The sequence below is a fragment of the Anguilla anguilla genome, chromosome 2, assembly GCF_013347855.1.
Source record: "Anguilla anguilla isolate fAngAng1 chromosome 2, fAngAng1.pri, whole genome shotgun sequence".
NCBI classification, from domain to species: domain Eukaryota; kingdom Metazoa; phylum Chordata; class Actinopteri; order Anguilliformes; family Anguillidae; genus Anguilla; species Anguilla anguilla.
In genome coordinates, this window is record NC_049202.1 from 26,395,937 (window position 1) to 26,418,187 (window position 22,251).

The 22,251-nt window shown below is 40.0% G+C and overlaps 1 protein-coding gene across 1 annotated transcript; it reads left to right on the forward strand.

The window, feature by feature from the left end:
* Window positions 1-1,129: 1,129 nt before the first annotated feature.
* Window positions 1,130-21,661, forward strand: LOC118220126 (mucin-22-like). The gene is made up of 7 exons (XM_035403758.1): window positions 1,130-1,357; window positions 2,512-2,566; window positions 3,726-3,812; window positions 7,423-7,523; window positions 8,943-9,041; window positions 13,206-13,430; window positions 14,548-21,661. Exons 2-7 carry the CDS (start codon window positions 2,543-2,545, stop codon window positions 16,967-16,969), a joined length of 2,958 nt encoding a protein of 985 aa, XP_035259649.1. The 5' UTR covers window positions 1,130-1,357; window positions 2,512-2,542; the 3' UTR covers window positions 16,970-21,661.
* The last annotated feature ends 590 nt before the right edge of the window (window positions 21,662-22,251 follow it).

Here is a 22,251-nt window from a genome sequence, read left to right on the forward strand (position 1 = left end):
TTTCCAGCAGTGCTGCAAATAAGGTTCCATGGTTTTATAATTAAATATTCACATGGATGCCAGAAGGAGAACTAAAGACTGATCACTATTTATTTGAATTGTATTGAAAGTACTGAAATTGTATTTTTTTAAAATAATCTCTAATTGCAGTGAGTAGCTGTTCAACTGCACTTTCGGTGTGCTCTTCACTGATCATAAATGCAATTGGGCAAGAAATTTGGGCTGGTGGCGGTGTGCAAACTGAAATTTCATAAAATAAAATCCCTTTGGTGTTTTGTTGTGATGTAATAAATCCACCGGTGGCATCCCAAAAATCTGGACTACTATGCGTTAGTTCATACCACAGTTTTACCCCACCCTCTGTAAAACAAATTACCTGAAGTGGTACTGCCTAAATGACACTAATACATCCCTTTAAATTTGGGCTTGTGTTATCTTCTATTTCAAATTTCTTTCTTAATTTTTGTAGTGCTGCAATTTCATCTTTATCCACCAAGTCTTTCTTTCTATATTCTGATTTAATTTTTCTTAAAACAGATGTAATGGCGCCAACACCAGTTCTGTTAAATGCCACTAAACTATTTGGGTTTGACTTGCCCAATAATTCATTATATGATTTGTATGACTTGACATGTAATTGCTCACCTAACTGTTCTCTCTTTTCACCTTTGAATGGCCTGGCCTTCAGTGAACTTCCAGAATGTAATGTACTTAACTGACTGTATAGAAATACATGGCTGTGCTACACTAAAACACCAGCAACAATGGTTAGGAACGTGATTTCAAAGAAATTATTGCATAATCTTGAAGATATGGGTCTGTAGAGTAAATGTATACCCCCTTTCATTTGGTAACAATTTTTAGTTTTTATCAGTAATCTGGTATGCAAATGAGCCAGCACTGAACTGAGAATGTATAGAAATGCATGGCTGGGCTACACTTAAACACCAGCAACAATTGCTGGGGACGTGATTTTCCAGAAAGGACTACGTAATGTTAAAGGTATGGATTTAAATATGAGTATAATGTGTAATTATATCCAACTGTATTAGTAACAGAAAAAAAAACCCAAAGAATTGCATTTACCGAACTTTTAGTTTGAAATCCTCTAACCGGAAGTCTCCAATTGTTGTCAGCTTCACGGAGCTGGCAAGGAGCTTTCTCGCTCAAACGGGGATAATAGTGGTTACAGCTTACAGCCTATGGTTACAACACTAGCGAACTAACGTTAAAAGTTGGAGAACCTATTTTTAATGTGACATTATAGACATTCCTTTTGGCGACTTTGACTAAATGAAATCACCCAACAGTTAGTCTAAAGGCATAATCGCAGATGACGTGTGAACATCACGAAAAAGTAAGTTTCCAACGTTAGTTAGCTAGCTAGCTAGCGACCAGGAGTAGCTAGTGTTTGTAGCTCGGTACTATTCGCTTGTCATACATTGGTCACATTCAGGAATTAGCGCCATCATCTAGCTAGCAAGTATGTCAACAATCTGATACGAAATGAGTAGCATTCATTGTTTTAATGTTAAATTGTAATAATGTGGCGAACTGGTCAGCATAGCGAATAATTTGTTGTACAGTGATGCTATGTATTTCACCGTGGTGCTTTGGCTGTGATAACGTAACGACTAGCTCTAGCGTTAACTAGTCTAGCTAAGTTAGCTAGTCTGTATTTATGGCAGCAGATATGGTTCACGAAATATTTTTTATTTAGTCACATTTATCTTGCTTGATAATCGGTCTAACGCTGTAGACAGTTGCCAGCTTTTTGTTAATTAACTAGCTAGTTAAGAAGCTAATTTAGCCACCGTTCGTTCTGCCAGAACTGTGTGAAAACTAGTACGATGCCTAATCGGTACTTAAAGCGATAAAAGTGCCGTCTGCCTACCATAACGTTACTCAAGTAACAAGGTTATCAATCAGACATGACGTGAGATATACACAGTCAATTGAAAAGGTGGTTAACATTGATGAAATTACAGTGTGTGTGTGAATGTGATTGATCAGGGATTTTTGATGACACAGCAAGAGGGAGGGCTACAGCTCATCTCAGGGCACAGGGGAGACTCACTCACCTGGCTAAACTTACAGGGTGCTGTACTTTGGCAACTGGTCCATATATATACTAATAGCCAAAGATCCGACAGTAGAAATTTACTATATGAACTTGAGGTGCTTTCTTTAACCACATTTTTATCTAAACTGATGACGTTCCTGAAATTGTACCCAGCTAGATGCAAAGATGAAGGGTGAGTGTGTGTTTATGTTGCAGCTCAAAGAAGTCGAATTTGAATGGAATACCTGAGCTTGCTTGCGAAACCATATTGTAATTTTTAACAGTCATGTGATAAAAAAAGAAGGAAGCTGCTCATCAGGGACTTTGGATTACTTCCATGGATGACACTTTGTATTTGGAAACCACACATGGCTGAGTAAGCCTGAGTAAGCTACTGCAGACATGTTGGATGTTGTTTGCAATGTTTTTCTTCCTTCCCCTTCTGACAGATGCATTCAGTGCTGCGCAACATTTTTTAGGATGAACGAAATTCTGGAAGAAGACGTAAGTAAATTTTTTTTATTTGAGACATAAAATAAAAAGCTAATTCATATTTGCTACATTATCCAACCAATATCTGTGAGTACATAGTGGGTGGTGTTCAATATTTTGTGAACATCAGTTGTACCACACAGTAGACAACTTTTTAATTTTAATCATTGCTGATATTGAATTTATCACAGTTTACTCAAACAATGGCTTGTATTGTCATTAGTCCGTTTTAACTGTGTAAAAATGCGATGTTCCTCCTGTTTTACAACTTCCACACCCTACCGCGAAGCCTAATTCATGCATTACATGGGGGCAAATGTGAATAAATTAATACATTCACCTGTATTCGCTGCATTAAAGGTGTGTGACTGATAAGCAGGTAAAGAAACATAACTGGTTTTTTAATACGGTGTGATGCGGTTTCTCTTAATTGCATTCTTAGGGTTGGCGTGTTTGTTTTTTTTGGATTTGCATGAATGCTTTATTGTGTATTAGAAGGAAGTTAGTACATTCCCTATTTAACAATAGTATGTTTGTGGAATAGGTAGGCCAACAGCTTCACGGGACTTTTCCATTAAAGCTAAGAGTGTTTCATTGATTTGCCACTACTGTCTTCTTTGTTGATCATTGCCTCATGTAGATATGTTATCCCCCCTGCAGTGTTGTTGCTGAAAAAAAAAATATAATGAATGGTATGTTTAGGGCAAGCATCAGCATCTTTTTCCAGGCAGACCACGGACTGTTCGGAATTTACTATTACCAAATTCATTTTCATATTGATCATATTTACCTACCCTTGTTTGGTGGTAGTAGACATTGAACTGTTTCTATCAGATTTTTTTTGATTTCCAATATTGACTGTCAGTCCAAACCAAATCATAGCCTTCTTGTGAGCAAAATGCATACCAAAGAAGCTGCTTCTAAAATAATGCCCTCCTCTATCTTGGAGGTAAGATAGAGGAGGGCATGCTACCCCAGGTACTTTCTGTGTTTTACAAGCAGAGAGTTACTACATTAAAAACAGTAATGGGCACACAGTGCTAATTATATGGTATATTTAAATTGAGGTGCCCTACCTCATAAAACTGTGTGGCTTGTGTAGATTCTGGGTGTGTTCAAACATTTCCAGGTAACATATTAACATAAAAAAAAAAAAAAATTGTTTCTGCAGGAGTTCATTGCTGTTCGAGTCCAAGACCCACGGGTTCAGAATGAGGGCTTTTGGAATTCTTATGTGGACTTTAAGATATTTCTACACGTGAGTATATTTTGATAATGCATACTTCGATAAAGCCTAAAAGAAACCTCAGGTCAGTTCACCTAAACTTGTTAACTCCAAGAAATATGTTTATTATGAAAAAAGTCAACATTCGGTCACCTTGGTGTCTTTCTCAGGAATTGGAATTCTTTTTCTAAACCTAAACCATTCACTAAAAGGAGCCTCCACTTGGAAAAGAAAAAAAAAACCTCAAAATGCAGAGAATGGTAAATTAAATATATAGCCACATGTGGCAAAGAGCTGGTTACAAGTTTTAAAGCAAGAGGATTATTTTATAGATTTCATGGCAGAGGAGGTGGTAATGCTAGAGGAAGAGACTTTAATGGTAATTTATAGTTTTAATGGCACCCTTGCAAATTGGATCTGAGGAGTTAATTGCCTGTTTGATGTCCCTGCAGTAGGTGCAGACGAGTTCAAAACCTGTGTTTTTTTACACTTTAAAAGCAGCATTATTGCTATTGGTATTTGAAGCATAAAGAGGTGAGTTGGCTGTTGATTGGTGGTCCTCGGCACAAACCTTTTAACGAAATTTTAGGAGAATGTAAGTTTGCAAGCCTGCAGTCTTTTTTTAAAAAACATTTTGGCCAACAACAGCTGTGGGTGGTTAGTGCAACAAGAGTTTTCAGAGCATAAAGGAGTCAATGACACCAATATGACTTCATTTTCCTCAGTATGCAGCAACAGTACTCATTCATCCACTATTCAGCCATTCTTGGATGGAGTTTTGTGAAATATGATGTATATGTTACAAATAATATCTGATAACCTTATTCAGTTGTACTTTAAAATGGGGCGGCCTACAATAGCCATACAATACATGGAAAAATAGAAATCCAGTGAGTTTCATACTCTTTGAGCTGAACAGGCTGTTTTCTGTGGATTTTGCTAGTTGATGCTACTACCATGAAAAAGTGGAAATGACCAAGGGCAGATTTATGTGAATGACAATGTTAAAAATGACTGGTTGTTTTAACTGGAGCCCAGTTGTGAAATGGGCCAATTTTTAACAGACAGTTTAACTTGGTAGTTTTTTCCTTATTCATAAACCAAAAAAATGTGGTACATTCCAATTTCTATGCTGTGGGACCTTTAATCATACCTGATGCCATAGTAAACAACCTAACTTCAGAGGCCACGTGAAATGCTCTTGGGGTAAAAAAAACATCAACACTGATATCTACTGGATGCTGATAAGACAGCCAATTAGCAACAAGCTCGCAGAACTTTCACGTGATCATATTATGTGTTTTTGTCAATCACATGGTGGCTACAAGGCCTTGCTGCTTTGTGTGTATCATATCAACACCTAGTTGATGGGAGTGGTATTGTTTTTTTCCTGGATTTAACCTTGCCTTTGTATGTTTGTATATTTACTACTGAATCAGGTACAGTATGATTAAAAGAAAAATAGACAAAAGAAAGGTGATACGCCGCATAGCGGCAATCATTGTTATCACGCTTAAAAAACTTTCAGTATTCATCAATGCGGTTTATCGCCCAGCCCTATTCATGCTTTTAAAAAAGCCATGCAAATAACTCATAGTTCAAAGTCTTAAATACCAAAGACGATGAAAATGATGGGGAACCAGATCCTTGGAAGGGTGACATTGGCTGTGTTTAGGTGCACATTACTAATTTGATATTAGCCCGAAGGCAGTACTCTGACTATGGATGTTGTCCTGTAAACACCTTTATCCAGTTATCTTAATAGGGCTAAGGTCAAAATCAGAGTAAACGTAACTCGGTTAAGGCGGCTACATTTTTGCTCACCTTAGTCAGATTTCATTCAGTTTTTTTAAAACTGCCTATGCAAATGGCCTCTATGAGCCGGATGTTGTTTGTGTGTTTTGTACTCAAACCTGCATGGCAGATGGAAACATGGCAGTGTGGGGAGAGGCGGTGCAGTTATTAATAAAAATGATCATTTTTGTACAGTTAAACTTTTCATGCAGATTATTAAAAGAATCCAGTGTCTCACAGTTTTCCAACAAACTGTGGTGAGGGACCAAACCTCAAACTCTGTAGGGGGGTCTGGGGGCATGCTCCCACGGGAGAAAATTTTGTTCATGTATTTACAGTAAATTACATTATATATTGTGTATGTGCTTGACATATTGACAGTGGCTGTTGATTATTTAGTACAAAACTGGTTTGTGTTTTTAAAAGTGCCTGTTATGTGATTTACATCTATCAGGCTTTGTGTCATGTTAAATTTGAAATGTCTAAAATTGAAATGTAAAGTGTAGAGCTGTTACTTAAAACATCTGGTAGTAGTAGAGATTCATTTTTCATTTTATGGGCTCCATACACAAACAGTGTGTCACTTTTGGAGTATACAAATATTAAGCTACAGCTTTTACCCGGCCCAGTTGGTGCATGTGTAAATAGGTTGAGTGTACAATGCTGCCAAACCTTTTTTTTATTTTATGTGAAAGTGGCAAATGAGACACATTCGTATGATATTACCTTTTTTCCTTCCACTATCTTTACTTATTAACTACCAGAAATATATTTACAGTTGTACTACATCAAGACTATCCTCTGATGAAGTTATTATATGCGTTGCAAGCATTATTCTTAAGAGATGTCATGCACTGTTATTGTAAAAAAAGTGTCTCGTCTTTGAAGGTGGAATTTTCGCTTTGAAGGTGGGAAACATTTACATAAATTGGTTGATTGATTAAGTCAAGGGGTTGTGTCTGATTGGATTTTCTCTGGAAGAATCTCAATCTATACTGTAGCCATCCTCTGCCAATGAGAAGAAAGTTGATTCCTCACCATTCAATACGGAATTGATTATGTCTCCCATCATAGGTAATCACGTCCCGCAGTGCAGTGCGATACCCTGAGTGCATCTTTACTCAGCCAGCTAGCAGTTGTGTTTTTGGCTCACTTGGAGTGTGCATTTCCTTCTGGTGGATGGGGTTGTTTGCAAGCCTCTCTTGTGCAACTGAAACCAGTTTGAGAGTGAGGAACATACTGGAAATAGCAGGCCTTTATAAATGTAAGAGGTAGCTTCTGCAGGAAAATGCTAATTGCTTCTCTTTTCTTAATCCCCATCTGTAAAGTGGAGATTTACAACACAGCATAGCACCATCAATGATTTGAGCCTGCAGTCTTATTTATGGATATTTTGTCAACTTCTTTCTTTATTATAAGTTATTTAATTAAATCTGAACTTGCTTGCTAGGCTAATAGATACGTTCAAAACCTGTTACACTAGATTGCGGATTGGCAAGGACAGAAATTTCTGATTTTGAATATCCATTGGGTGAAATAGCTAATGACAAAAATATCGTAAAAGCTGAAGGTATCATCGTAATGAGGCTGTGAAGGCCTCAGATTTTAGAATTAGGAACGGAGATATCTAGGAATTTTGTTGGACTTGAACTATGTAGCCTACTTAATATTGCATAATGGTCAGTTACTGCTAAAGGGTAATTTTAAGAAAGATTTAATATTGAATGTTTTTGTGTTAAATGCTAGATTGGTGTAGGAAGTATGATAAAGAAAGTGGTGCGTTGAAATTCAGTTTCTCTTGTTTTAAAAATGCTGAGGGCACTGGTCGTGTTTGTTCTTTTCTCCTCAGACCAATAGCAAGGCCTTCACGGCTAAGACCTCCTGTGTGCGACGTCGCTACAGCGAATTTGTGTGGCTGAAGAAGAAGCTCCAGAAGAATTCTGGGCTTGTGTAAGTCATAAACTTTCTTTTCCTTTCAACAACTGACACAGTGGCAGACTGGGTGTAGTGCTTACTAGTAATCACTGATACAGTAGTGCCCTTCTGACCTGTAATCACTGACACAGTGGTGCCCTTCTGACCTGTAATCACTGACACAGTGGTGCCCTTCTGACCTGTAATCACTGACACAGTGGTGCCGTTCTCACCTGTAATTACTGACACAGTGGTGACCTATTATTACTGACAATATAACACATAGTTGTGTTAATGAACTGCACTCTCTGACGCAGTAGTACAGTGGTTCATTCCGGCCTCTAATGGGCGGTAGTGTGGACTAGTACTTAAGGAACTGAACTTGGAATCTAAAGGTCACAGGAACCTGAAGGTTTCATTTCTATGTAGTGCGGTGTACACTTTTGGTGTAGGTCTTCAGTGTGCATTGAAATATATTATTCGATTAGGAATGAAATGTAGGATATGCTTGTTACAATGGATATTGGTGTGCCATGAAGTTGATTATCATAGCAATATCAGTTAAACTAAGTTGTAAGAATTAATTGCACTAAAACTAATAGTATTTGAAACTGAACTAAAACTTGTCATTTTCAGAAAATCAAACTAAACTGAAACTGTATATTCCCCCTGAAAAGTAACAGACACTAAGCTGAAATAGAAAACCAAAATCAAAAGCTAAATAGAAATAAAAACTAATGGAAAAATTCAAAACTATAGTTACCCTGATGCATTAACCCTTTTAAGGTCTAAGATCACAAATATGCGATTATAATTGCATATAACCTAACCCAATCATAGACATGAATGTGCAATTTTACAGTTGGAGACTAAACAATATGGAATTCTTACAAAATACCTAGAAATGGGAATGGTGCAAGTAGGCACAAATAGCGAAGGCACAAACAAAAATATGTAAGTTTACAGATGAGCAAATGGAGGTGACGGTCCACAAGGTACAGCATCGCAATGGTGTATTACAACATAGCAGCACACGAATGGAGAGCAGAACATTTTGGAGTGCTAACACAAAATGATGTCATTGGGTGTAAAAAGGGTGTTTCTTCTATTTGTCTCCACCTTATTTTAGTGCGTTCACCGCAGGTAGACATAAGCATGCGCAGATTAAATAATGTAACAAAAGATGGAGAGTGTCGTAATCCCCACAGATCAGATCCTAATAGAGTTTTTAACCTGTTGCAACTGTTTAGTAAATGTGACATCGATATTGCCACCTTGTAGAAATTACTTATTAGCCACAGTCTTTTGGAAAAACTGGCCCTTAGTAGTGTCACTGCAAGTGTGGTAATGCGATTATGTCTACATTTCCTCTTGCGTTGCCCTCGCAGTACCGAGCACACTCAGCAATTGTGTCGGTGCCCTGTAGTGACTGCTTCAACCTTGTCTATTCAACAGTCCTGTTCCTGGCCTCCCTGGCAAGACGCTCTTCTTCTCCTTCGGCAATGAAGACTTCATCGAGAGGAGGCGGCGAGGCCTGCAGAACTTTCTGGATAAGTGAGTGCCTCCTACTGCCTATTAGTGCTGTTCTGATTCCATAAGTCTGGCTTTGATACCAATACCAACTTTGGTAACTCTATATTGATACCAAATCGATACCACGGTAAATCTCTGATAATCATGAATTTCTCATGAAATTAAATGTAAACTTAACTCTTCTTTAAAAAAAATAAATAATAATAATTAAAAATATCTGATGCGCAAACTCATAAAGTTACTCAACACCTGGCTAGACTGTCTTGCTCTATGTAATATACTCAGTTTATATTCAGTTTGTATTCGTCAAATGAGACTGGGGAAAGGGGTCTGAATTAACTTGCATGCACGCATTTTGTGAGCAAAAACATTGCACTTAAACCTTTGAAGTACCTTAATCTGCACATGTATCTTTCTGTTATCATTATACACATTGAGATTTGCTAGATTATAGGCTTGCCACAGTGTTATATTGGTATTGATTCATTATTTTCCCTTAATTAACAAGTGTGCTAACAATCTGAAAAATCCCTTGGCCGGTAAACAGACATCTTATTTTTCACAACATGTTAGGCAGATTAAACAATAAATATGGTTTTCAGAAATTTGTTTGAACTCTCTGAGCCCTAAGGTGTTTTACACATTTTTTCACTACCCTCAGGTTTTTTTTTCACAGATTAAGCAGGTTTATGTAATAGATAACCCCTCATGCAATCTCTCATCTTGTCCACGAGACATGTCCATATCTGGTATATGCCAAGCTTAGGCCTGTGTATGATATGGATTAGTTGGCAGGCTCTATTATTTGAGGATAAAGACATTTTTGCTTAATAAAGAGATGTGTTCACTAGAGTATATCTGCAAAATCAAAAGTGTCAGTTCAGGTGTATTGTCTTTCATTACAAGACTAGGTTATACGGAGCAACCACATGATATGGCAATAGGGCATACCAATGCTTTATAATGTATAAAAATGTCAGCATATCACAGTACCTGGTGGAAATAGCATATCAGAGTACCTGGTGGAAATATGTTCAACGAACTGATATGGTTAAGTAAAACTTAACTTTAATTCAAACATTAAATATACTATTTTAACAATAATATGTTATAAAATAAAATTAACAGTGTGCATAACTATATGATAGAAGAAAACATTTTTTAGAGAAAATTTGTGTAACTACAATTTTTTTTTTTGCCATAAAGTGAATGTGGTTTCAAGTTATTCAAGCAGGTGACAAACAGCCTAGAAGTGACATTAATTCCAATGTCAGTTTTATACATAAACATAAGTTTTGTATTGCCAGTGAAACAATGGTTATATTCCAGTAGTTATAATAGTATTAGCAAAATCTGTGTTTGTATTTTATTACACAAACCGTAAAAACAACACATAATCTATTACAATAGTGGTATTCTCCTTGGATTTATGTGGTCCGCAGTTGGATCCATGCACTTTTCCTCATCCCAGAAAGCGCACTTTGACCTCCTGAACTGTAGTCTTCGTCACTACAGCGAAGTATGTGTGTGCACACGCGTGTGTGTGCGTGTGCGTGCGTGTGTGCGCGCGTGTGTGTGTGCGTGCACGTGTGTGTGCGTGCGTGTTTGTGTGTGCGCCCGCGTGCGTGCGTGTGTGTGTGCGTGTGTGTGAGCGTATGCTTGGGCTTGTGTGTGTGTATTGGTGTCAGAGAGCCTAGTTTCACCTACACAGACAGAGAGGCTGTGGCTGATGGAGATAGATTGTTCTGGATCCCTGGCTGCGCATGTCTGCACACACCCTCTGCGGACCCACACAGTGAAAATGAACACCATAAATCTCACCGCCCCACTGGAAGGCAGCAGTCTTCATATCACTCGCTTGTGTTTGCTGTGCTCACAGCAGCCCGTGCTGTTTACACGCAGTCTCTGTTGCCCAGCTGCAGCCCGCTAAAAGTCGTGCATTAGTTTATAATGATCTGGTGACTACAAGCTAACGTATGGACTTAGTGTGGTTCTGAAATACAGGTCATAAAGAACAAAAATACTGACCATCGTCAACGTATACATTTATACCCACTGTCCTTCGAGGATACTAAATTGAGGACAGTGACAACATAGAATTGCATTTAAAATGAGCAGTGGAAGATAACCGTAGGTATTAGTTACCTTGGAGGACTGGCCAATTCACACTGCCTGCTTCAGTTTATTCAGCAAACATTATAAACAGAGCTGTTTAATATTAATGACATTCAAATGGATTTTGTAAAAAAGATAAATGATTTTCATATTAAAAAAGAACAGATTTGATACCGATTCCTGTGATGCCGTTTTTGTAGCAATATCAATTCAGTGTGTTTGTATTCGTTAATTCCTCCTCTATATGCTGTTATCCATTGGTGGTGTTGGGTACACCGAATGCAAAAGAACATGTGCCTAAAATCCAACAACCATCTTTAAAATTAGGTAAAATTTGAAATGTCCTCGATATTACCTTGCCAGGCAGCATTGGGCCAGATTTACTAAGGCTTTTGTGACTTGTTTCAGGCACAGATATGACGTATTGTGTCCCAGAAACAAGTGTCATTTGTGATCAAACAGGCGTCTGGGGCTGGAAGTGCAGTATGCGTGTAATCTAGCGAGTCATCGGTGGGTGCTCTTCTCTCCTTAATGCATATACTTTTAAGGGAGGATCACACAATTAACGGGCGGAGCTGCACTACATTGCCATAAGTATGTGGACATCACACCCGTATGTGCATATGTGTGTTGAACATATCATTCCAAAACCATGAGTATTAATATGGAGTTGGTCCCCCTTTGCTATAACAACCAAAATTCTTCTGGGGAGGCTTTTCACTAGATTTTTGAACATGGCTGCAGGGATTCGCTTCCATTCAGCCACAAGAGCATTAGTGAGGTTGGGCACTGATATTGGACGTTAAGGCCTGGCTTGCAGTCAGTGTTCCATTTCATTCCCAAGTTCTTTGATCGTATTCGGGGGTTGAGGTCAGCGCTGTGTGCAGGGCAGTCAAGTTCTTCCACACCAAACTCGGCAAACTATTTCTTTATGGACCTTGCTTTGTGCTTGGGGACATTGTCATGATACTGAATCAGGAAAGGGTCTTCCTCAAACTGTTGCAACAAAGTTGGAAGCACACAATTCTCTATAATGTCATTGTATTGTGTAGCGTTAAGATTTCCCTTCACTGGAACTAAGGGGCCTTGACAAAACCATGAAAAACAACCCTACATCACTCCTACCAAACTTTACAGTTGCCGCTATGCATTCGGGCAGGTACTGGTTCACCTGGCATTCACCAAACCCAGATTCGTCCGTCGGACTGCCAGTTAGTGAAGTGTGATTCATCACTCCAGAGAATGCCTTTCCATTGCTCTAGAGTTTAATGACGTGCACTTTACACCACTCCAGCCAACGCTTAGCATAGTGATCTTAGGCTTGTGTGCAGCTGCTCGGCCATGTATGTACATTTGGTTCGCTGTTAGTTGTTTCTAGGCAGTTTTCTTCCTGCAAAATTAGCGACAAAGAGAATAAGAAGTGGATATGCTCCTAGTAATAGTCTTGTTTCGAGTGGAGCTCCGGTATTTGGATTGTGAAAATGAACTTTTGTGACTACCAGTCATCACAGATGTCACCAAATCCACCAAAGCTGAAAAATTCAGGACAGCCACTTTAACATGTTTTAAAGTGTGCCATCAGCTTCATTAAATTTACATGTCACATATTTTAAATATTAAAATGATAAGCATGCACAGCAGAATCAACCTTTTAGAGCCAGGTGGATGTCTGGTAACAGCAACATTTGACTGAAACAAAGCATGTGAATGTCATAATAGCTCAGAATTAGCTTTTATTGGCTTAATTTTCATCTAGTATAATTAATTGAGCTTTATAGTGTTTTAATGACTGCTTTGTGTTGCATACCTCTGTATTAACTCATATACATTTGTTGCAATAGCGTGACTTAATCCCGGCTACTGGTTGTTTGTTGTGGCTTCATTTTGTGCTGCATTGTTGTGTCCCTCTTTTAATTGTTTTAGAGTAGTATACATATTGACTATGCGCAGTTCTACAGTTAATTCACATATGCATGTCGACAGTGAATGTGTTCTTTAATAACTGATTGCAGTTGTGACACATAATGTATATCACAATAATAAGTTTCTGTACTGTGTGTCTGTACGCAGGGTGGTGCACATGACTGTTTGCCTCTCGGACAGTCAGCTGCACTTGTTTCTGCAGACGCAGCTTCCTGTGCGCCACATTGAGGACTGTGTGCAGGGACACACCCCCTACTCTGTAACAGATGCTATCCTCACCTATGCTTCCTCCAATCGCGGTTGGGCTCAGGAAGAAGAGGGCGTGGTCCAGGAACCAAGCCTTCCTTCAGTTTCATATGAATCCGTGGACAGGTATGAATCCATTTATATGTTCACAGGATTTGGAAAATAAATATTATTTAGTGGGTCTTCATAAAAATAGTTAAACCTTAGATCAGTGCATTTAAAAAAAACAAGGTACTAATTGTTTAGTATATAGTGCTAATTTTCTTCAAGCATTATTTCAGTTTTTTAGTGGTTCCTGGTTAACACAATCAAGTTTTTTAAAATCAGTTATCAAAGTTTTTTTTTTAATTATCAGTACATGAACTCACGGTTGATTGTGTAAGTAGAAGTATGGGAACCACTGAAAACCCTCTACACTATTCAAAATACAAATATGTAGTAATAGGTTGTAATTTTTTGATAAGTTGCCCTGTTGCATTATTTGAAGGTGTCCTTCACCATTGAATGCTATATAAAGGCACTCATTAAGTGTATTACAAAGAAAGGATGAAGGGACTGCATTTCGTGCTGCAGAGTTAATTTCCTCAATATATCCAAACTGAAGAAATAACAGTCATTTTGATTTAAAATATTTTCCACAATTTCATTAGCGTATATTTATTTTTGTTGTAGTCCCCAAACAGCACTACAATAACCCATTCCTGGACCAATAAGAGAATGGAGTACAGTTTGTACTTCTCCAGCAGGGAGTAATGCTAGAATCATCTGTTTTTATTATCGAAAAAGAGACTGACACAGTCTGTAATGAAGACATACACCACATACAATAATTGTATCTCCTGGGTTTATCAATACAAGGGCCTCTATACAGGCCCAAGACAGTGGATTCCTAAATCACCTACATATTTCTAATTATTCTTAATTGATTTTCATAGCCATAGCTGCCTGTCATGTACAAAAACACTGTGGATGTTTGCTCCGTTGAGTGTTAAAGTTTTAATGAGCTTTATTTCTCAGACACAACATGTTAGATGCCTGTGAATGAGACAGAAAATCCAATGCACCCAGTTCTGTGATTAGCACTTCATCCTAGGGAGATCCCAAAGTCCTCGCTCAGTAAATAAAGCTGCTATAGACATTAATGCAGCCTTGAGCAGCTTGAGACAGACTTTGGGACTGGGGAGCCCTCTTGGAACTGTTGTATGACTAAGGCAATGCAAATGACTCTCTGCTTTGTTTCCAGCCCTGCTCCTCATCTACCCAGCTTACAAAATGAGGAAAACTTTGATATCAGGGCTAGTGTGGCTGAAACTCACAAGATGGATTTCCAAGAGACCTACTCTCATAAAGCCGGTGGTCACAATGACAACACCTGTGTGGTTAGGGGAACTGAGGCCAGCATTGAAGAGGAACACGTTAATGAGGAGGATGTCCTGAAGGTTGATGTCCATGAGACTAACTCCTGTGTGATTAGGGGAACTGAGGCCAGCCTTGAAGAGGAACACCTTAATGAGGAGGATGTCCTAAAGGTTGATGTCCATGAGACTAACTCCTGTATGATTAGGGGAACTGAGGCCAGCCTTGAAGAGGAACACCTTAATGAGGAGGATGTCCTAAAGGTTGATGTCCATGAGACTAACTCCTGTGTGATTGGGGGAACTGGGGCCAGCCTTGAAGAGGAACACCTTAATGAGGATGATGTCCTAAAGGTTGATGTCCATGAGACTAACTCCTGTGTGATTATGGGAACTGAGGCCAGCCTTGAAGAGGAACACGTTAATGAGGAGGTTGTCCTAAAGGTTGATGTCCACGAGACTAACTTCTGTGTGATTAGGGGAACTGAGGCCAGCCTTGAAGAGGAACATGTTAATGAGGAGGATGTCCTAAAGGTTGATGTCCATGAGACTAACTCCTGTGTGATTAGGGGAACTGAGGCCAGCCTTGAAGAGGAACACGTTAATGAGGAGGATGCCCTAAATGTTGATGTCCATGAGACTAACTCCTGTGTGATTAGGGGAACCGAGGCCAGCCTTGAAGAGGAACACGTTAATGAGGAGGATGTCCTAAAGGTTGATGTCCACGAGACTAACTTCTGTGTGATTAGGGGAACTGAGGCCAGCCTTGAAGAGGAACACGTTAATGAGGAGGATGCCCTAAATGTTGATGTCCATGAGACTAACTCCTGTGTGATTAGGGGAACTGAGGCCAGCCTCGAAGAGAAATGCATTAATGAACTAAGTGTCCTAAAGGTTGTTACTCTTGAGTACAAAACTTACGTGACTGGGACAATGGAGGCAGCCATTGAGGAGAAGGACCCCTGTAAAGGACAGACCTTCAAAGAAGATGTCCAGGAGATCAACATTTGTATGACTGGTGCAATGAAGGGTGCCATCCAGGAGCAGGATGGTAGTGAGGAGCCTGTCTGTGAGGCCAGTACCTATGGTAGCAACTCTGTTCCTGACTTCAGACCTGACCTAAAGGACTCTTTTATTCTAAATGTCAGTCCAGCTTCAGCAATGGTGGGAGCCATGAAAGAGGAAACTGTCTGTGAGGAAGATGTCCACCAGGAAGGTGCCCAGGAGGTCAACACCTGTGTGACTGAGGCGAGGATGGGTACCATCCAGGAGAAGGACGCGAGTGAGGAGCCTGTCTATCAGACCCACGCCTATGAGCATGAATCCAAACCTGACGCTCAGGATTCTGACACTTTTAAGGTCACTCCAGCTGATGCCCATGAGGAAAATGTAAATGAAGTTGTCTATGAGAGTAGTGCCCATGAAGTCAACATCTGTGTGATTGAAGGTGCTGAGACCAGCTGCAAAGAGAAGCACACCTATGAGGAGGAGCTTAGTAATCATGAGACCAGCAACTGTGTGATTGGAGGAAAGGAGAATCCCATGAAGGAGAAAACATGTGAGAAAGTCCACGATGTAGTTGTCTATGTGTCTAATGTCTGTGTAATTGGGGAAACTGGAGACAGTGCCAAGGAGATGGACAGCAATCACACAGGTGTCTATGAGGTAGCTGCCAATGAGAGCAACATCTCTATGAATAGGGCCATGGAGATCACTGTCGAGGAGGACACCAATGAGATTGCCTATGAGACCAGTGCCTCCAGGGCCAACTACCATGAGAGTGAATCCAATTCTGACTCCAAATCTGATGCTGAGGACATTGACACCATTGTCGCTCCTTCTGACACCCATGGGGTAGACACCAGTGAAGATGTCCATATGACAGATGCTTACATTGCCAGCACTGGGACAACAGACGCTGACGTCTGTGAGCATGACTGCATAGTGTTAGGCGACAGTGATGATATCCAGGAGAAGCCTTCCTATGACACCAAGGAAGATGATGATGCCAAATATTCCATCACTTCTGTGATTGGGGCCAGTAAAGTGGAGGAGGGTGAAGCCAACATTTCTGACATGCACATCAACAACATGTTTGGGGCCAGTGAGGCTGGTGTCCATGAGAGCATACAAGATCCTGACAGCAAGGCCATTGTGCCAGAAACTTTTGTATTTCGGCTGGGTGAAACCATCATCCACAAGCTAGATGACTGCAAAGCTGATGTTCCTGAGACGGACAACCAGGAGCTTGGGGCCCACGAGATGGACAACCACACTGACTTTAATGGCCAACCAGAGAACTGCCTCTAACTGCTGATCAGGCAGCTTGATGTAAGATTTCTTTATGTACTGAAAGATCCAAGAACAGTAGCTGAATTCCAGTTGGGCAATGTAATGCCATGACTGAACACTGAAGTACTCTCTCTACTTCTCACCACTGAGGTGGAGAGCAGTGGTGTCCCTTGCAGCATACAGGGATATTCTCTAACCTGGCCAGCTTTACCATTGGACTTGATAACTGTTTTTTTATGGCTGTCATTATAGCTGAGCTCAGTCTTTGTCATGAGGCACCTGTACCCATTACTCAAGCCATTACTCGGATGAGTAGCATTGGGAGTCGCTTCAAAGGGAAACCCATTCTTCCATTGACCCAGTGCTGTTCATACTCAGGCTCTGCCTTTACCATTCAATACATCACACACTCAATTTCCTGGATTTTTATAAGGAAGGCAAATTAACATCATCGATTTTTATTGTGTCAAACTCATTCCCCAGATACTTAAGAAGTGCCATTGTTGTGGCAGTGTAAATGCATGTGATGTCATTCGTCCATCGAGATGGGTGACCCAGTGCTTTGAGTGCGTGTTAGCTGGGGAAATCAGCTGTGGGGACCAGTGGTGTACTTCTTGAATGTTTGGTGTTCTTTGAGCCTGCAGTGTGACATTTTGGCTCAAATGTACAAAGGGAATCAAAGTCTGTAGCTTCTGTAGCTTGCAGAGCAAGCTGTCTTAAAAAGGGTCCCAGTTTTAATGCATGGCTCTGGTTTGTACTTTCCATACTTGACTGATGAACTCTCAGGATCATTTTGAGGGATCTCTGTAGGATTACCAATGTGCTCTAGATAACAGTTCATTTGAGAAGTGTCTCCTTGCGGAAAACATTATAAATATCAGTCAGTAGTCTAGTATGTATGAAGTTTGTGTTAAGGTCTTTGCGTGCCTCTAGAACCATCTTTGTCTTTGACTGCACACACAGCCCATGCATTCTGTGGCTTTTGTTTGTCATAATCATATTGTAGGTTTTTACATTTTAATGGTGGCTTTATTTAGGTCTGTGACCGATTGGATATTTGATGTTTTCAGGTGAGTGATTGGATATAAGCACCATTTGGAAAGTGCTTTACAAGGCCTGGACCTTTATAAAATAATTCTGTATACTAAATAAGTATAGATTTTATTCACTTTAACCACAGGAACGAGGAGGTTAACATAAGAACATGAGACGTAAGAACATAAGAGCTCGGTTTTTGTGTGTGCATGTACCTGAGTGTTTGTGTGAGAGTGTGAGGGTGAGGTTCATACCATTTTGACACAGTATGTAAACATTTCTAGCAGTCTTTCTGGAGGGGAAGGACTCAAACTTTAGCATGCATTCCTTCTGTGCCCCAGTGCTGGCCACAACAGAGAGTGGGATGAACCCCAGTGGTTTCCATGGTAACATATGCACTCCCTCAGGCTTATCCCTCCAGACTGCTGTGGGGGTGTGGTCCGTGGAAGGTCCTAGCACTCTCACTGTTTTACTGTGGCACTGTAGCAGTTGAGCTTCGCTGTAATGCTCTTCAGTATTGTGAGAATGTTATGATATCCCTCCAATCTCTGCATGGCCTGCTAGGTGGAGCGATTCTGTGCTAATTGCTGCCTTTAAAAAAATAGTACATATATTTTGTTGAAAAATGGTCTTATTGACAATGAGAAACTACTGATGTAACACAATCCATGGCCAGGCCCAGAAAAAATGGTGTTTAGTTCAGCTATACTGTTCTCAAATATAACTACATATGTGAAAATCTGTATTCTGTCAGTACACACATCTGTACATGTGCTATTCCTGAGCGAACTGTTTATACACCATGCACTAAATTTAGTCTGTTTTTCAAATTCTGATTGAGTTGAAATTTCTCTCTGAGCCAGCCAAATAGTGAGAGTGATTGGTGTGTTGATCAATCAATCTTCTGCAGTGCACATGTGTGCACATGAATGATTATGTTACATTTTAGGCAGTAACAGTGCAGGTTTCACTGTGACTCTGTTTGGTGTTTTTGCCAGTCATGACACTAACACATTCTAAACTAAAGGATGGGATGTTAAAGCATGCTTACCTTGTTTCCCATTTTATTCAGTTTACATGCGTTCTGTTGTGTGTTCTTTTGTATGTATTTTGGCTTTCGAATGACTTGTTTTTAAACACACATTAAATTATTTAATTTGACCGATTGTGTAAAGCTACTAATAGGTGAAAGTGTGGATATTGTTTTTAAATCATTTATTTTAACAATCTGTGTGCAAAGGCAACATTCATCATGCTTCCATTGTTCATAGTTTTATTGTATGGGGTTTTTCATTTTTGCTTGTAGTCTGTCAACTGTAATATTCAGTGAGGTCATGCCACATGCAACACATGCATTTGTCAACATTACTTTAAAACCTGAGATGCACTTTATCATGGGAAATAAAATGTTTTTAAACCCCACTTGGCGTGTGTCTGTTGTTGGGCTGTGCGTGAGGGACTGAGCGTTGTGTCCTTGGGGACGTCGAGCTGTGGGGTCAGGGGGGATGACTGGTGGTCCTGTGTTTCTTCTTGTCACCCATCGTGGGATAATGCATGGTGCCCGTTTAATATGGCGGTTTTACCGCGTAGAGAATTGCGAAACAAATCTCCCGGCGGGGTGAGACATGTAATGCATTCTAGCCTGGGGACTGGAATCTTGTTTCCCATTCTCAGATGAAAGAGGGAGAGGGGGAAAAAACAAACAAAACGTTCGGCTTCATTAGAGGCTTCCGGTCTTCATTTTTCACTGCTGATTGTAGTAAATGACCTAACATGCCATGCAAAACATAGGTGACTTTGAGTAAGAAAAGCAACTTCACCATACAAAGTGACCTCCCAGTTATTTTACACTTTATCTTCCGTAACAAGTGATCTATTGTTGCAAGCTGTCAGACAGGGATAATTATGCTGACTGACCTGTTTACGCAAATCCATGAAAATATTTTTTAAAAACATGCTATAAATTATGTGCAGCAAAAGAATGTAAAGAGTTATTATTTTGCTAAAAGTATGCTTGGATGTATTCTGAACAGCTCTTGGGAGGCTTATTTGGTTAAGACACCGCTTTGGTGTGGATGATCCCTTGGTTTTAGATTGAATCTGGACCATGCCATTACTGACTGGCTGGTAGCTCTGTGGGGGAAACGTGCAACGGAGGGATTTTTGACCATTTCTCCAGGCTGCATTTCTCTAGTTCCTAGACATCTTGGCTTGCTCAAGTGCCACCTTGAACCAGGAAAGTTGTATTAATTTGCAGTCTGTATAAAATGCCCAGTTCAAATGATCAATAATGGGATGGAATGCCAATTTTGACTCTTAAGTTGGAGGTTCAGTGGTAACTGAATCCAAGTATTTTAGCCATAATTTCCTAACATACTATGGATCCCTGTTTCCTTCAGTTCTAATGAGGATTTTAGGAGCAGAAAATAAAATAGAAGAGGTCCACCTCTATTTCACGACACTTTTCTTCACAAGAGCCTTACATTTTTGGTGCCAACATATCACCACAAGCATGTCTGGAAAGCTAAAATTTGTCACAAAAGGACACAATCTACAAAATGTGGTTTGAACAGTTGGTGAGAGTCAATCCAAAAACGACTGGCATTACAAACATTTACCAAACCTGTTCCACAAACACCAATTGCATCTGACTGAGTTTTTGAGCCATATTGGGCATTTAAGATGGCGCTTCGATTAGCCAGCTGGGAACTCCCCTTGAGACCAGAGGACGTCCCAGTAAAAGTGCTTCAGCTTCAGCCAATTTAGTGGGACATCATAATGTTTTTAAAAACATGAAATTATTTGTAGTTGGCCCTTCAGAATAGTTATTTGTTGGTCTGAGTGATGCTAAAAGGATAAAATTGTACTTCGTCAGGAAAAACAACATGTGCCTCTTTTTTGTTACTGTTTTCAAGGGTATAATTATATTTTGATGCCATTGTATATTATGTATGCTGTTATGTATAATAATTATAACAAACTGCAGGGTGTTGGGTGTTGCTCAGGGAGGGGAATACATGTGAAGCTATATGGATAACAGAAAGGGCTGCGTTTGAGGGAGTGGTGTGAAAGATCACTGCATGTGTAAATGCAGCAGCATTCATATCGGACTCACATCCGGAGCTGGCTGTTTGTTAGCCTCAGTACATCTCTCTAATACCCTGCAGTCTGTGTGCTCTGGGTTGGTCGCTGTCATCGAGATATTAAAGAAGCTGAAAAGAACAAAATCAAAAACACTCTGTCATGTTTACAGCACTGAGTGCATAGTGTCCTGGTTTTTTTTTTAATATAAGGAAAAGCAAACTCATCAAGAGAAAAACACGTTTATCAAATGCCATATTTCAAATATGTGAAAATATATAAGCCGGATTATTAAACTGTCCACTTGCTCTGTTTCTGTAAGGTTGCAAATCTATGTGCTTGGACTAAGAAACAGCTTAAAGGCCTATGTGGTGGAAGCACAAGGTTACTAACCAGCACAGGGGAAACATTTTACTTTTCCTGAGCTTCAGTGGTGGTGGTGTGTGCTGGCTCAATGTAACTGACTTCAAAAATAAATTCAGTGCTGCAAACTTACACGTAATTGTTTTTCATTATTAGTGTTTTTTCCACTTGGGGCTATCTAAACCGCTCAATTACAATTACTTTATATTGAGGAGATTTGAAAATAAATCACATTTTTTATCAGAATTTTAGTGCTTATGCTTTTTATACATACATTTCATACATTCTGCGATGCTTACAATACACCCTTTTTGCAACAGGCTTTTACCAGGACACTGAATTAAAAATCGCCATGCTCACTGTAGGGCCGCAAATCCACAGACCCCAGGTCTAGCATCTGAACCCCTAGTGTACACAAAGAAGGGAAAGCAAGGCCACGCAGGCCCTAAGATGCGTCCTGCTGGAGAAAATAACATTTCGGGGCAGGTATTCTCTGAGAAAAGTTAGCGAGCGATAGTGAAATTCATCTTGTGCCTCCCCCATCTGATTGAGTTAATTAGCCCATTATTCACAGGGACTGCAGGGGCCTGTTAGGTAGGAGAGTTTCCTAATCACCCCCATCCTCCTGTGGCAGAGAGTTGGGGGGTGGGGGGTGGGGGGTGGGGGGGGAGTTGAGAACACAGACAGGAGGCAATGAGGAGGGCAGGCGAGATGTACGCAGAGGCGTGGCCAAACATGAAGCATGAAGAAGAGACTGAGAGATGGGGGATGTGGAGAATTCTGAAAGAGGGGTGGGCAAAGTCAGAAGGATTTGTTTGACA

Bases quoted from the DNA above. Each gene is read 5' to 3' on its own strand.
- LOC118220126 (XM_035403758.1), top strand. From the start codon at position 2,543: ATGAACGAAATTCTGGAAGAAGAC. The intron at 3,813-7,422 runs GTGAGTATATTT...TTTTCTCCTCAG, and splicing joins ACTTTAAGATATTTCTACAC to ACCAATAGCAAGGCCTTCAC. The intron at 9,042-13,205 runs GTGAGTGCCTCC...GTCTGTACGCAG, and splicing joins CTGCAGAACTTTCTGGATAA to GGTGGTGCACATGACTGTTT.